This window comes from Euleptes europaea, chromosome 11 (genome assembly GCF_029931775.1).
Source record: "Euleptes europaea isolate rEulEur1 chromosome 11, rEulEur1.hap1, whole genome shotgun sequence".
In the NCBI taxonomy this organism is placed as follows: domain Eukaryota; kingdom Metazoa; phylum Chordata; class Lepidosauria; order Squamata; family Sphaerodactylidae; genus Euleptes; species Euleptes europaea.
The window spans coordinates 49616178-49629225 of NC_079322.1; the positions used below are offsets into that span (position 1 = coordinate 49616178).

General features: G+C 42.1%; 1 protein-coding gene across 1 annotated transcript in view; it reads right to left on the reverse strand.

Annotated features, from left to right (window-relative positions):
* Nucleotides 1-391: 391 nt before the first annotated feature.
* Nucleotides 392-13048, reverse strand: part of GLCCI1 (glucocorticoid induced 1) — a 48562-nt gene continuing 35905 nt past the window's right edge. The window contains exons 6-8 of the mRNA XM_056857821.1: nucleotides 10934-11144; nucleotides 1884-2004; nucleotides 392-740 (exon numbers count right to left, since the gene is read on the reverse strand). Of these exons, the coding sequence (XP_056713799.1) occupies nucleotides 392-740; nucleotides 1884-2004; nucleotides 10934-11144 (681 nt within the window). The remainder of the gene's footprint in view (nucleotides 741-1883; nucleotides 2005-10933; nucleotides 11145-13048) is intronic.

Consider the following 13048-nt stretch of genomic DNA (forward strand, 5'->3'; position numbering starts at 1 on the left):
TAAACATAATCCTGAAGTACAGTATTTTCAATAGAACACAACACAGCAAGACATATTCTATTTAGACAGGCAACCTTCGTTTGATATAGAGCTTATTTATACTGTAGAAGTTGAAAAACAGAACACAGGACACAGTACTAATCTGGTCAAACATTCTATGAAATGCATAGTCTCCACTTAAAATGCTTAATGATACATGGATTCTGCAAGCATCCTGAACTCCCCACCCACCGACCCTCCACACACGCACACAAAAATGCTGAAGAAAAGCATTTCTGTCCCTGCCAAGAAGAGCACTGAATTCTAGAAAGATGCTGATAAGTAGCTTGGGTTTTTTTGTTCTGGAAAAGATGCCACTCATGCAGTTGAGACGGACACACTCTGCCTTGCTCTAGATTATCACGTAGTTCGGAGGGGAGGAGTGTTCTTCGGACTGCGCTTCCTGCAAAAGCTGTGGCGGCTGCTGGGATGGCTGTGGTACTAAGACCTCGGTAGAGTCCATTGTGCTGGTGTCGTCTGACAGGGAGGAGAAAGAGACCCGAGAGGAAAGCTGCTCGACAGTCAGAGCGCTCAGGGGTGTGCTTTGACCAGAGTTCGGAGAGCTCTTCAGAGTCAGGTCAGAGGCAGGGAGCAACGGGCCCAGCAGTTTTACAGGACAGAAAGCTGATCCGGTCGGGATGAAATTAACCTTGTTTTTGTCAGGGCATGAAAAGAGAGGGGCTGAGACAGGCTGACGAGTCCTACGATAAAGCGGTGGGGGGGGCAAGGGAAAAGAAGCGAGAAGACAAGTCAATGTTTTTTTTTTAACTGCTGCGCGCAAATTTGCAGCTCTACACGTTGCTTAAAATATGAACGACAAGGAATGGAATTATTTGACAGATGGGCAAACATCTTCCATATTCGTAGTCAGCTGACCATTTGATCCACAGCAATAAATATGCATGCAGGCAAAAAAAAAAAAAAAGCAACCAGAGAGCAGTTAGAAAATTTGCAGATTTTGGCATTACCATTGGAATGGATCTGGACACACAAACCATGATTTAAAACTCTTTTGTGTGAGGTTTACCCATCATAAGAACAGAAAAAACCTCACTATAGCAAACACACTTGACACCAAGTTAACACACTATAAGACAACTGCCCCTCTCCATACCTATCAAGTCAACCTCATCCTCTGGAGAAACCTTCACTGCTTATCCAGCAGGGGTTGTTGTTGTTGATGTTGTTTTTAACTAGGGCTAAACATCACCCCCTGGCTTTGTCTACATGACCTTGCAACACGGGCTTGCCCTCCCAGTCTAAACAGTAGCCACCGTTTTAGCTTCTTGAAGGGCAGTACAAGGGGTGCGGGGAGACGAAGTGGTCAGATTCTAACATGCTATAACTCATAGTTAACTACGCAGTTTCAAGTTTGTTCTCTTTCTGGCTCTCTCTTGCTCTCTCTCTCTCTCTCTCACACACACACACACACACACACACACATACACACATAATGGAACTATACATCAATAAAGATTCAAAAACTGCCAAAAGAACTCTCTGGCCACAGCTGCTATGTATAGATTTGTGAAGACATCCTTATATGCACTGCAAAGCACTTTTTAGAATAGTGAACAGTCCACAGCTCTGCTTGCCCTTCCCCCTTAGTTGTGCTTTTATAAATACAGTCATATCATCAAAAGCAAAAATGCCCCGTTCCCCCCCTTGAGCTGACAGGAACACTTCAAGTTCTTGCCTGGGCAAACCTGGCAAGAGTGGTTTGCTTCCGAAAGGGGGGGGGAGAACCATCAGCTGGAGTAGTTTATTCATCTGCAGTTGAATAGGTCCAGTAAAAAGGTTTCCTGCATTTGCAGATCCCAGCTGATATAAAAGGCATTACTTACGACATTTCCTCAAAGACCTTCACTCGCTCACATCCCTCTGGGGGCTCTCGTTTGAACATGTAGCTGTTGTTGGGTTTGGGAGACGAAGCATACTTGGGCAACGGTGAGCTACTCCCACTGTCTGAAAATTTAAAGCAGTTGTATTACTAGGGATTGAGAGTGCTTTTTAATTAAACTTGATTTCCAAACAAGACGGCTTTTGCACAACTTCGCGGCTATGGCCAGTTGTGCTTCCAATCACAAAGCTTCTTTTATTGCCGGCTATTTTCTAACACTTCTGAAAAAAAACTTTCATGAAGCAGTAATCTACCACACAACGGCACATAAGAGGAGGATGTTTTTTTATCCAGAATGCTGCAGATGGAATAAAGGAGAGCTGTAATCCTAGAAACAAATAAGTACTTTATTGAGCATTTCAAAAACGCAAAATGATCAGGGCAGCAGTACATACAGCATATGCAAAAGAAGAGCACGTGGTTAATGATAAAGTAACATTCAGTTGTGTTTTGTTGATGCATAAACACAGTAATTAAAAATGCTCACAAGTAGCTGCTGAAATATAGTCATTGGCAATTATCCCCTCCAAAACCTATTATCCTCAGTTGTGTCACACAGAAAAATAAAGAGAAACAAATGTAAAACATAGAAGCTGATGTACCTACCTTTCAATCTACTTATCTACCTTTCAATCTACTCAGTAAAAATTTTTTAAAAAAGGAAAATGCTCCATAGCCCTGCTTTTCATGGCTGACACATGGCTTGCATTCAGACTACCAAACAAACCACAGTTTGCGAAGAGAGATGAGCCTTTGAAGCCTTATGGCTCACATCCCCCTTTGAGTGCCAAGAATGAAGAGTTCTGGTTCAGTTAAGAACAAAACAACAGCCTTGTTGGATTAGATCAACGATTCATCTAGTCCAGCATCCTGCCTCAGACAATGGCCAACTAATTATTCTGGAGGGCCAACTACAGGGCATAGAGGCTGAAGTTGCCTCCGAGCACTGGTATTCAAAGGTGTAGTACCTCCAATCATGGGGATTCCCTTTAGCCACTGTGGCTAGCAGCCACTGATGGATCTGTATAATCCCATTTTAAAGGTTGTGGTTGTCACTGCATCCTTTGGTACTGAATTCCACATTTTAATCTTAAGTAGTACTTCCCTTTGTGCATCCTGAATCTATTGCCCATCAACTTCATTGGATGCCCCTGAGTGCTGATATTTTAAGAGAAAATGAAAAATTGAATTGTCTTTGCCCTGGGCATAATTTTGTAAACTTTGATCATGTTCCCCTTCAGTCATTTTTTTTTCTAAATTGAAAAGTCCCAGTCTCTTTAGTCTTTCCTCACAGAAAGAGTGCTATAACCCCTTAATCATCTTGGTTGCTCTCTCCAATACTTTTTTCCAGCTCCACAATGTCCTTTCTGAGATGTGGCACAGTGTCTCAAAGTAGTTCTAAACACAATTCGTATTTGAATCAAGGCACTGTAACCAACTGTAGCGTGTTTAGGATCCTGGTTTGTGGGCAAGAAACAACTCCAACCTGTTACAGCGCTGGATTCAAAGGTCATGATAAGTTGCAACTAGTTCCAAACCAAGTCAAATCTCAGCGCAAGGAAAGGGCAGAGGAGTGTGCAAACCAGAGAATGTCAACGATCTGCTCTCATCACAATTTATTCATGTAATCTGAATGCAGCTGTGATACAGCTTTTTGCCAACCCATCTTCCACCTGTTAACTGCTCTTACCATGCCGTCAAAAAAACTAACCCACAAATAGAGCACAACATAACCACTTTTTCTATGAACACCCACTAAAGAATATACGTTTCATGAAAAAGAGCATCTAAAATACTGCATTCTGTGATTCTACTGCATCCCTAGATTATCTGGAATATTGGTTGTTCAAATAGCACAAATATTTGAGATCAGGACAAGACATGGCACACAAAGAAAGCGTTTTACTCTACCAAACAGCAGGTAGAATAATCAAGAATAATTGAAAGTTTGAAATTAGTTACCAAAAAATAGGAGCAAAGCTTAGGGATTCTTGATTTACTTCCTGTTCATCCTAGTCTTTACTTAAACAATATCCAGAGCTTTATAATTGATAGGTTACATTCACAGAGGAAAATATAACCTTAGAGAGTAAGGAATTAGCAACCATCGTTAGCTCATGTTGCCTGAAATATTGGTGGCATCGTAGAAAGCTCTAAAAAAAAAGGATGCGTTAAAAACCTACTTTAAAAAAAAAAGCCTTAACATTATTTCACTTGCTACTTTCCTTCTAAATGCCCTTCTCTGTTGATTGAAATCAAACTTTGCTCCAGGAAGAATACCCACACAAGAAACAGAAAAGGAACCTTTGATTATCTGCTGCGATCTGCCGATATTAATGTATAATTATGGAAAGAGTCAATTAAATCCTTCTATTATGATGTCACCACTTAAACTGAATACTGCTATTAATGACTGTGGGATCTCTCTCTATCCTCCGGGTCTCTAACCTGAGAGAACACAACAGTCGTGTGATATTTTCCTCTAGAGTCCACATGTCTCTTGATTCCCACCCACCCACCCTCCTTAAAGCACTTCAAATACCTCTTCTTTGACACAAAGGCAAATCTCAAAAAATTAATACAGGCTGTAAGCCCAGTATCCAGGAACTTAAGAATAGCTGTACGAAAACAGATGGCCAATCAACAATGTAAAAGCTCCGCCAGTTACTTAACCGAAGAGAGATCCTACTTTACAATCCAAAAGCAAAGGCCGAAAACCAGTATCTTTCTTCCCAGAACAAGGTCTCAAAAGTGAACCCGCAGGCTGTAAGTAGCACACGGGGTCACCAAACTGAATTCTAATCACTGGCACCCTGTGGAGTTGGCACTTTTAATGCAACAGAACTGCTTCTAATCACACTGCAGGCTGGGGCCTTTTTCACCTCCTCCTCCCCACACACACAACAGGTGCCATTAACATTTTCTCCACCCCCCGCTGTGCAAGATCACTCTCCCATCCCAGAGCAGGCCATGGGCTCTCTTTGCAGACTATGTTCATTTTCTTTTGAAATTTTTCAACCTATTTAAAGCAGCTCTTTTATAGAAATGTAAAGTAAACAGCTGATCTGATCCAAAGAGCCGGCAATGGAGCCTGTGGTCAAAGCACAGCCTTAGACCAAAAAAGAAAAGATGCTTTAGAAATGTAAAGCAGGTCTGTGTCTGGCCAGCAGGTTAGCTCTCCCCACGCTTGATCAATTATTAACTTCCATTTTCTATTCAGAAACACAGTCAGGTCCAGCTTAAAGCTGATTTACTACTGAAAAAGTATAATGGAAATTTCGCTGCAGAAGAAAACAAGGCCTATGGACAAGGAACAACAGAATACAGAAATCTTTGAGCATTTTTAAATGCCTTTTTAGCATAAGATGCTCAAACTTGAAAATGAGTCCTTCGAGAACGCAGATACAGGATGTTAATCAGTTGTTTAGGTTGAATCGTCATGGGAGAGCCCTAAAAGTAACAGATGGCTTGAACAGAAGGTTGAGCCTTGGAAGGTGGGCTTCACAACAAAAATTGAGAACTTCTACTCTAGAGCAAGGAAGTGGGGAAGGAAAAAAACAGCTTTTTTTAAAAAAAGTAACAATACAACAACAGTAAATTCCATTATCCAAAAAGCAGATGCAAAACCACCCATTAAGCCTCTTGGATGATGGTGAGAAGACGGGGAGCTCATGTCCACCCTCTGATGTCTACCCATGACTATCAGCTTATTTCCCAACAAAGAGACTATGAACGGTGCTTTTCTAATTGCAGTTAAATTCTAACATACATTTCTACATCCTCAAAAACATAATGCTAGGAAAAGCTAGATATTACTGCACTTTTTCTTCAAATATCTCTGGGGAAATAAGCAACATTATTGTTAATTACCGATCACTAGATTAGACATAACGGCTTAAAAATCATAATTCTCTACGTCATATCATTACAGTAGAGCTAGCGACTGTGACTTGAGGTATTCAGAGGTTAAACATTAAGGCAACAAATTGACTTCCAAGCAACTGATTTCTCAACAAGACAAACATCTGCCTGCCTTTTTCACCCCAAAATCTTTCTTGAGATATTATTTCTGCCAGCAAGATTTCCTTTTTAAAAGCCCTCCAAAACCAGCCACTTGCAATAGATGTACTGGTCCAAACTGAGTGACATTTATCTTATTTGATTTATACCCCGCTCTCTTCCCAGCTAAGACTGGGCTCAGAGCGGCTACAATGCAGTAACACCACTCCCATATGCAATGATATCTAGTTCACATACAGATACCGATATTTTATTCAGTGCTCTAGTATTTCCATGTGTGTATTCGTCATCCTCTATCATATGCAGGTTTGGCTCACATCCTCCTCTCCAGTTGAAAGCAAGGAGCTTATTGTTCAGTGAGCTGTTTATGTGTGTTCAACCTGAATGATTACAATGTCTTCTTGCATGATTACACTGCTTCCTCACATCTGCTACTCATGCGCTGCCAATTTTTAAGAGGCAGTAAAAGAAAAAAATCAGAGATTTTTTTAGCTGAGACTTACTATTTGGGTGTTTCTGTCTGCTTTTCATATCTGCCCATAAAGCTAGCTATTCTTTTGATCAGTTACCATTATTACTTCTCTAACAGATGCCACCACCTGTACAATACAATCTAACTGATTTGGTCAAAGGATGCATCAACTGTAGAGGCACAAATGAGCCCCAAACTGCAAGTGCTTCTGTGCTTTACAATACAAGCTGGTTAATTTAATAACTGAGCAGGTGCACTGCTTGTTATCCAGTTTTTACCTGTTCCAAACAGCTTCTAAGAAGCACTCATCTGTGTAAAAACAGCTTCTCAGAGGCAAGTGGTAGCCATCAGACACATCCTAAGGTACCATGCACAGTAGGTAAAATTGCAAGCACATCAGAGAGTGGCTAACTCTAAAGAGTCAGTTATCTTCAGATAAGCAAAAAAAAAAGATTTACTATGGCAGATAATAAGATTTATACTGGTTACTTAAAGACCTGCACTGATTGTTTTGCTGGCAAAATTCATTTCACTGGGCTTAGACTGGAGTAACTCTCCTTAGGAATGCATTGTAACATGCCTAAACCACCACCTGCTCCCCTACCTACCAGCTGATGCACTAAGATCTTCTGCAGAAGTGTCACTCTGGATGCCATCACCCTTCACAGAGCAGATACTGGAGACAGAGGGTTGTTGTTGGGTTTTGTTTTTTGTGATGGCACCCAGACATTGGAATACTATCCCTTGGTGTCAGTCAGACTCCCCACACTATTAATCCTTCAGACATCCTGTAATTTACCCAGGTTCCTGGAAGCACTTAATCGCCATATATTTTATATTTAATTTATTGGTTGCTGCCTTGTCTTTGATAATTCCGCCCCCCCCCCCAAACTGATTGTAAATTACATCTTTTCTCAAACAATGCAGCTACAAAAGCCATTCAAGTGGGCATGAAAGCAAGAGGAAGTAGGGGCTCTTGCTGAAACCAGATAATGAAGTTATGCACTAGACCAGTGGTTCCCAAAGTGGGCAGTACCACCCCCTGGGGGGGCACTAAGAGGCAAGGGGGCAGAAGAGGCGCTAGAGGTGGGCCCCTTCAACTGTGTTGTTCACTAATTTACAAGAGATCAAGCTATGGCACCATGCTGCCAAATTTGGTGGAAACTATCAGAATTTTCCCCCAGACTTTGAAGAGCTGGTACCACTGGATCAGCCGTGACCTGGATGGCCCAGGCTGGCCTGATCTCGTCAGATCTCAGAAGCTAAGCAGGGTCAGCCCTGGTTAGTATTTGGATGGGAGACCACCAAGGAATACCAGGGTTGCTGTGCAGAGGAAGGCACTGGCAAACCACTTCTGTTAGTCTCTTGCCATGAAAACCCCAAAAGGGGTCGCCTTAAGTTGGCTGCGACTTGACAGCACTTTACACACACACAGGATCAAATTTATCTGTTTTGTTGAATAAATTTCAAAGAACAGATTTTGAATAGATGTGCGATTAATAGTTGCTGTTTGGAAATTATCTTCTTTAGTGAGTCATGCAAACACCTGTTTTGAATAGTGTTTTTTATAGGATAGGGTAGGGCGCACGGGGGTTGAGTTTGTGGAACCAATGGGACGGTGGCCCGAAAAGTTTGGGAACCACTGCCCTAGACTAAGAGCTCGAGGTGAAATGTACAGGTGTTGCCGAACATTAACAAGATTCCACAGAACACTGCACTGTAACTTCTGCGCTACAGCAATACGTGTGAACGCTGCAACAAGTCTGTCACTCAAGGCTTCTGGGCACAGGATGAAGGAAGCCAGGGGGGCAGCTTACCCTACTATCCCTGCATGGATTCATTTGTTTTAATAGTTCAGCTCTAACTACCTAGAAGGGTAGTCAGTTGGAAGAAAGCCGCAGTGTAAGATCTGCTGTGACAGGAATTGAGAAGAATTAGGAGCACATTGGAGAGTCATAGAACTTTTTTTTCACCACCGTTACTACTGTGCCTTATTGCTTCACTCTCAGCCACACAACACAAGGTTAGCACTGTGCGGCACATTTGCGCTCAGGAATATTGCAATGTAAGATTATGCTCTTAATCCATAGTTTTCAGTGAAGTGTGTCTCTGTAAGAAGGGTCGAGGCTGTAAGCAATGTCCCCCGGGGTCATTTCCATTACAAAAGCATTTTGTCTCCTGAGGGGAATGCACAGTATGCCTGCCTCTAGCTGAATCAAGAAACTAGTGCCAAGAGAAGACAGTGAATCCACGTGGTGCTGGGGAAGTACCCATGTGGGATGGAGCCATAGAAGCCAGCTCTAGAGGCAACGATTAAACTGCAAAGGACGTGTGAATGACTTTACTTTCATTCTTGCAGAGCGCAGGATGTGGTCATGTATGTTAGAAGAAAGAGACAAACAGGAAGTTAGTATGCAAGATGGGCAAAAGAGGGAATTGAAAAGAGTGTTTTTTTAAAAAAACAACAACCGTGTACCTGTTCCTTCACAAAAAGCTACTCGGCACCAGGAGTCCCCATTATTTTAAAAAGTGGGGATCTACAAAAAAGTTGCAGTTTATCCCCTGACCCCTAGTAGCAGTGCCTTTTTAAGGGTTCCGGTTAAACAAGAACAGGAGTGCTGGAGGAAATGTAAAACGCCGGTTCAAGCTATTGTCGAAGGCTTTCACGGTCAGAGTTCATCGGTTCTTGTAGGTTATCCGGGCTGTGTGACCGTGGTCTTGGTATTTTCTTTCCTGACGTTTCGCCAGCAGCTGTGGCAGGCATCTTCAGAGGAGTAACACTGAAGGACAGTGTCTCTCAGTGTCAAGTGTGTAGGAAGAGTAATATATAGTCAGAAGGGGGCTGGGTTTGAGCTGAGTCATTGTCCTGCAAAGTATCAAAGGTAATGTGCTAATCATTGTCCTGTAAGTATCAAGATAATGCGCTAATGAGGGTGTGGTATGTTAATGTGGAACCATTGTATCCTGAAGTGATCTGTTAACATGTGGAATCCAAAGCTAATCTGCATGGCTATTGTGGACTGTAGTCTTTGTTAGCCTGGAGGTTTTCAGGACAGGAAGCCAAGCCTTAGTCATTCTTAAACTCTCTTCTTTCCTGTTAAAGCATTTGCGGATGGGGTTAAAAGGGGGAAATATAAAGGATACTTTTTTTCTTTCCTACTGCTCCACCCTCCTCTGCTGTTTAAAAAAATTATGGCCTCCTGATTAGCTTTGGATCAGAGTCTTATACCACTGTATAGCAGAGGACGAAGGAAATATATTGAAGAGGGGATAGAAAAATACAGACAAAAATAGAATTTGGAAGGCAGGATGCTTTTAGATGCTTTTCAAAGATTTCCAAGGCTGCAAAAATTCTGGGTCTCCTTCCAGCTTGGTAGATGGGTCAGGGACAACCTGCACTGGACCCTCCCTAGGTTGTAAGCAGCCAGAGATTGACAGCTTGCTTATATGTGCAGTCCTTGCAGTTTTAGAGGGATTTTGTCTCTTATCGGAAGGTGAAGTTAACATTTTACTCCATGCCTTGGGGCTCCTGCCAGTGTGCAGAATGCCCCTCTTCCTTGTGTGTTGCCCGGTTGCGCTCCAATTATTATCCCAACAGGAATCAGGTACTTTATTATTAGACGTAGTGATGCTTTTGTATTAATTTCTGAATTACTGATTTAGAGTGGTTCAAACTGTCCAAGGGTTTCTGTTACAGATCTCAATCCTGCAGTGCATATAAATTATACAAATCACACACATTTGCATACATTAGCTCAGCAAGCATAAGTCTTCTGCTTCTGCTTGTTACAACAAAGGGAAAGAAGCTTTGTAGGGAACCAACTCCCACCCCGGTTCAGACACTTGCCACCAACTTCTATATTCCTATCTTTGTTGCCATAAAGACCTGCAAATTGGATGGGGGGGGGGGCACAAAAGCCAATTCTAAGAGTACTAAATTCAGCGCTCAATACAAACCACCTGTGATTGCGGAGCTGCAAAGTAACACAAACCGATGTTGACAAAATTTGAGGACTAAGAGGAAATGTCAGGCTTTTAAATACAGAGAACACTCTCACCATCACATGCCATTCTGAAGTTGTACTACACCATGTGCTCATCTGGAATAAATATTTTGGTCTTCCAAGTTTAACCAATGCTGCTAAATTAACAAACAAATAAAACATGTTAGTTAAAAAAAAAAAACGCATATACAAACCAGGGATTCACTTATTTGGCCAGTGATTCATACTGTTTCGTAGAACACTTAACACTTTCCCGCAACTCTTCATGCAACAGTCTTCATAAAGAGTTTAAAGTTTGCTGTGCCCTTCTGACAATTATGGAAGATGTTTGTGAAATTGCATGAACAAGAGGGAAAAACATATGTAAACAAGCAAACACAATTATGAACAGTCTTTGTTCACACCAAGGGCACGGGAAAAAAAATTAAAAACAGATGTAGCACAATGAGTAAGGTAAAAAAGCAAACCACCACCACCACCAGGCAAATGGCATCTCACCTTTGTCACGGTCATACAGTGTGTCTTCGGTGGAGCAAGGACTCCCATCTTGGGATTCAGGAGGGCAAAAGGGAGAGACACATGGAGAATGGCTGCTGCAGCTGCTACTGCGCTCTTGGACAGAAGGTGTCTGTGTATCGATGCTGCGTGTGCTGCTACTGCGGTAGTGAGCAGGTAGGGGTGCTCTTCGACCATCAGGAATATCCAAAGGCTGCAATGGGAACACCGCCGGTATTAAAATGCATGGTGGGAAATTCATCCTCCCGCAGTGAAATCTGAGACCTGGAGGGCACTTTGACCTGTGCTAATTTCTTTCAAGCCAGACATGACCTTGCAGGAGGGAGGGAAGTCAACTTCCTACAAAAGGCAGCAAATGGCACAATGGCCTGCTGTTCATCAACTCACTTAGTGCAACGGACTGCATGGAAATTCCAGTCAACTTGAATGTGCAGCTATATCCTTAAATAAACGTCAGGGCTGGATGCGCTTCAGCAATCAGGCCCCATGCAGAGATTCATCCTTACTAAACAAATGCTCTGCTGTTTTTAATAGTAACACTTATTAAAGGAAACAAAAAAACCAAAACATTTAGTGGTTATGGAAAAGATGACACAGCTTAAGACAGACTATCATTGTTTCAATGAAGGAAAATCAACATCTTTCTCTTAGAGACAACCAAGAGAAGAAAATAAACTTCTAATTTCAGAATGCAATCCACTGGGGATCGTCTTCTAAAAAGACAGGTAGTGGTAATTTAAGGGGTCAAGTCTGTATATATAATAATAATTATTATTTTTGTACTGGTTTCTCTTTCCCTAGAAAGTTTGTGATTGCTTCCAAGGAGGCTAGGGTTCAAAAAAGGGCTGCCAGCTTTCTGGCATGTTTCTGCACTGGGCAAAGGGGAGTGGGGGTGTTCGGGAATTTTCTACAAAACGGGCACCTAATCTATTCCTTCTAACATTTCACATTCATTGGCAAACAAATACTTTTAAAGAACTTTTAAGTCTATGGGCATTTCATTAAATGCTAAGTGGGAACTTGCTAACACCACAGTTCATCTGAGATCTTGCCAGTGTTAATGAGACATCCTTTTAAGCATCAAAGCAAAATGTCAGTAGGGCATAAAAACATGTTTGGGTTAAACTGTGATTTCCAAAGTTAGAGGCACCACACTTTTCAAAGAAAATACTGATAGACGTGAGAGGGGTCAGAGGTGAACAAAGATGGAGAAATGCTGAATGTGCCCTGAAGAAGATAGCAAGGGGGGGGGGGGGAACCTTTCCCAGTTCCTGAGACTCTTTAAAGAAAACAGTCATAGTTGGCGTGCATGCCCATTGAAAGAGCAGTACAAAAACAAAACAGTTCAAGGTGCAAAAAACAAACATTTAGCTTAGAAAGCACCTACTTATGCAAGATGCCTGCAAATGTTTGAGAAATCACTTCTGCAACGCAGAATGCTATTTCCCCCCTCACATTATCTCTGATATTTCCAGCTGAAATCATTCAATTTTAATAGATTTAAATATGATAGGAATATTCCCATTTAAGCAGCACCTTTAGTTCCAAGCCTTTAAATGACAGGATCAAAGTAGCAGCAAGACCTGCTTTGCATTCCTGCAAGATAAAGCAGATCTTTCGAAATGTCTTTTCCGTTGGTCACACCGCTACCTTGGTCCTATGAAACTGCAGCAACTGGAGCTTATAGGCATGCTGTCCATAGCAAGGGCTATTAATTGCTTTAGAGATCCCCTACCACAAGCTCTTTACTGTCAGATGCATGTATAGACTCTATTGCCCCCCCCCCCAAGGCTCACAGGACAACACAGATAAGGGCAATCAGCTCCGTCTTCTCAGTTTCCCACCCCAGCCACACACAAACGAACTTTCCTGGCACCCCAGCTAAGAAGGAGTCTTCGCCAGAGTGGCAAAACTGATGGCTGCTGCCAACCAGCAACTGATACAAAGCCACCTATAATGGCATACTGATGAAGAATCCTAGCAACCAGAAATGCTGAGCTTTGTGTATGCTTCAAGGGTTCTCCATGTATGCATGGGTTATCACAAAAGGTAACAGAAGTAAAATGAAAACCCTAACTACTTTGATACCTAGTTATA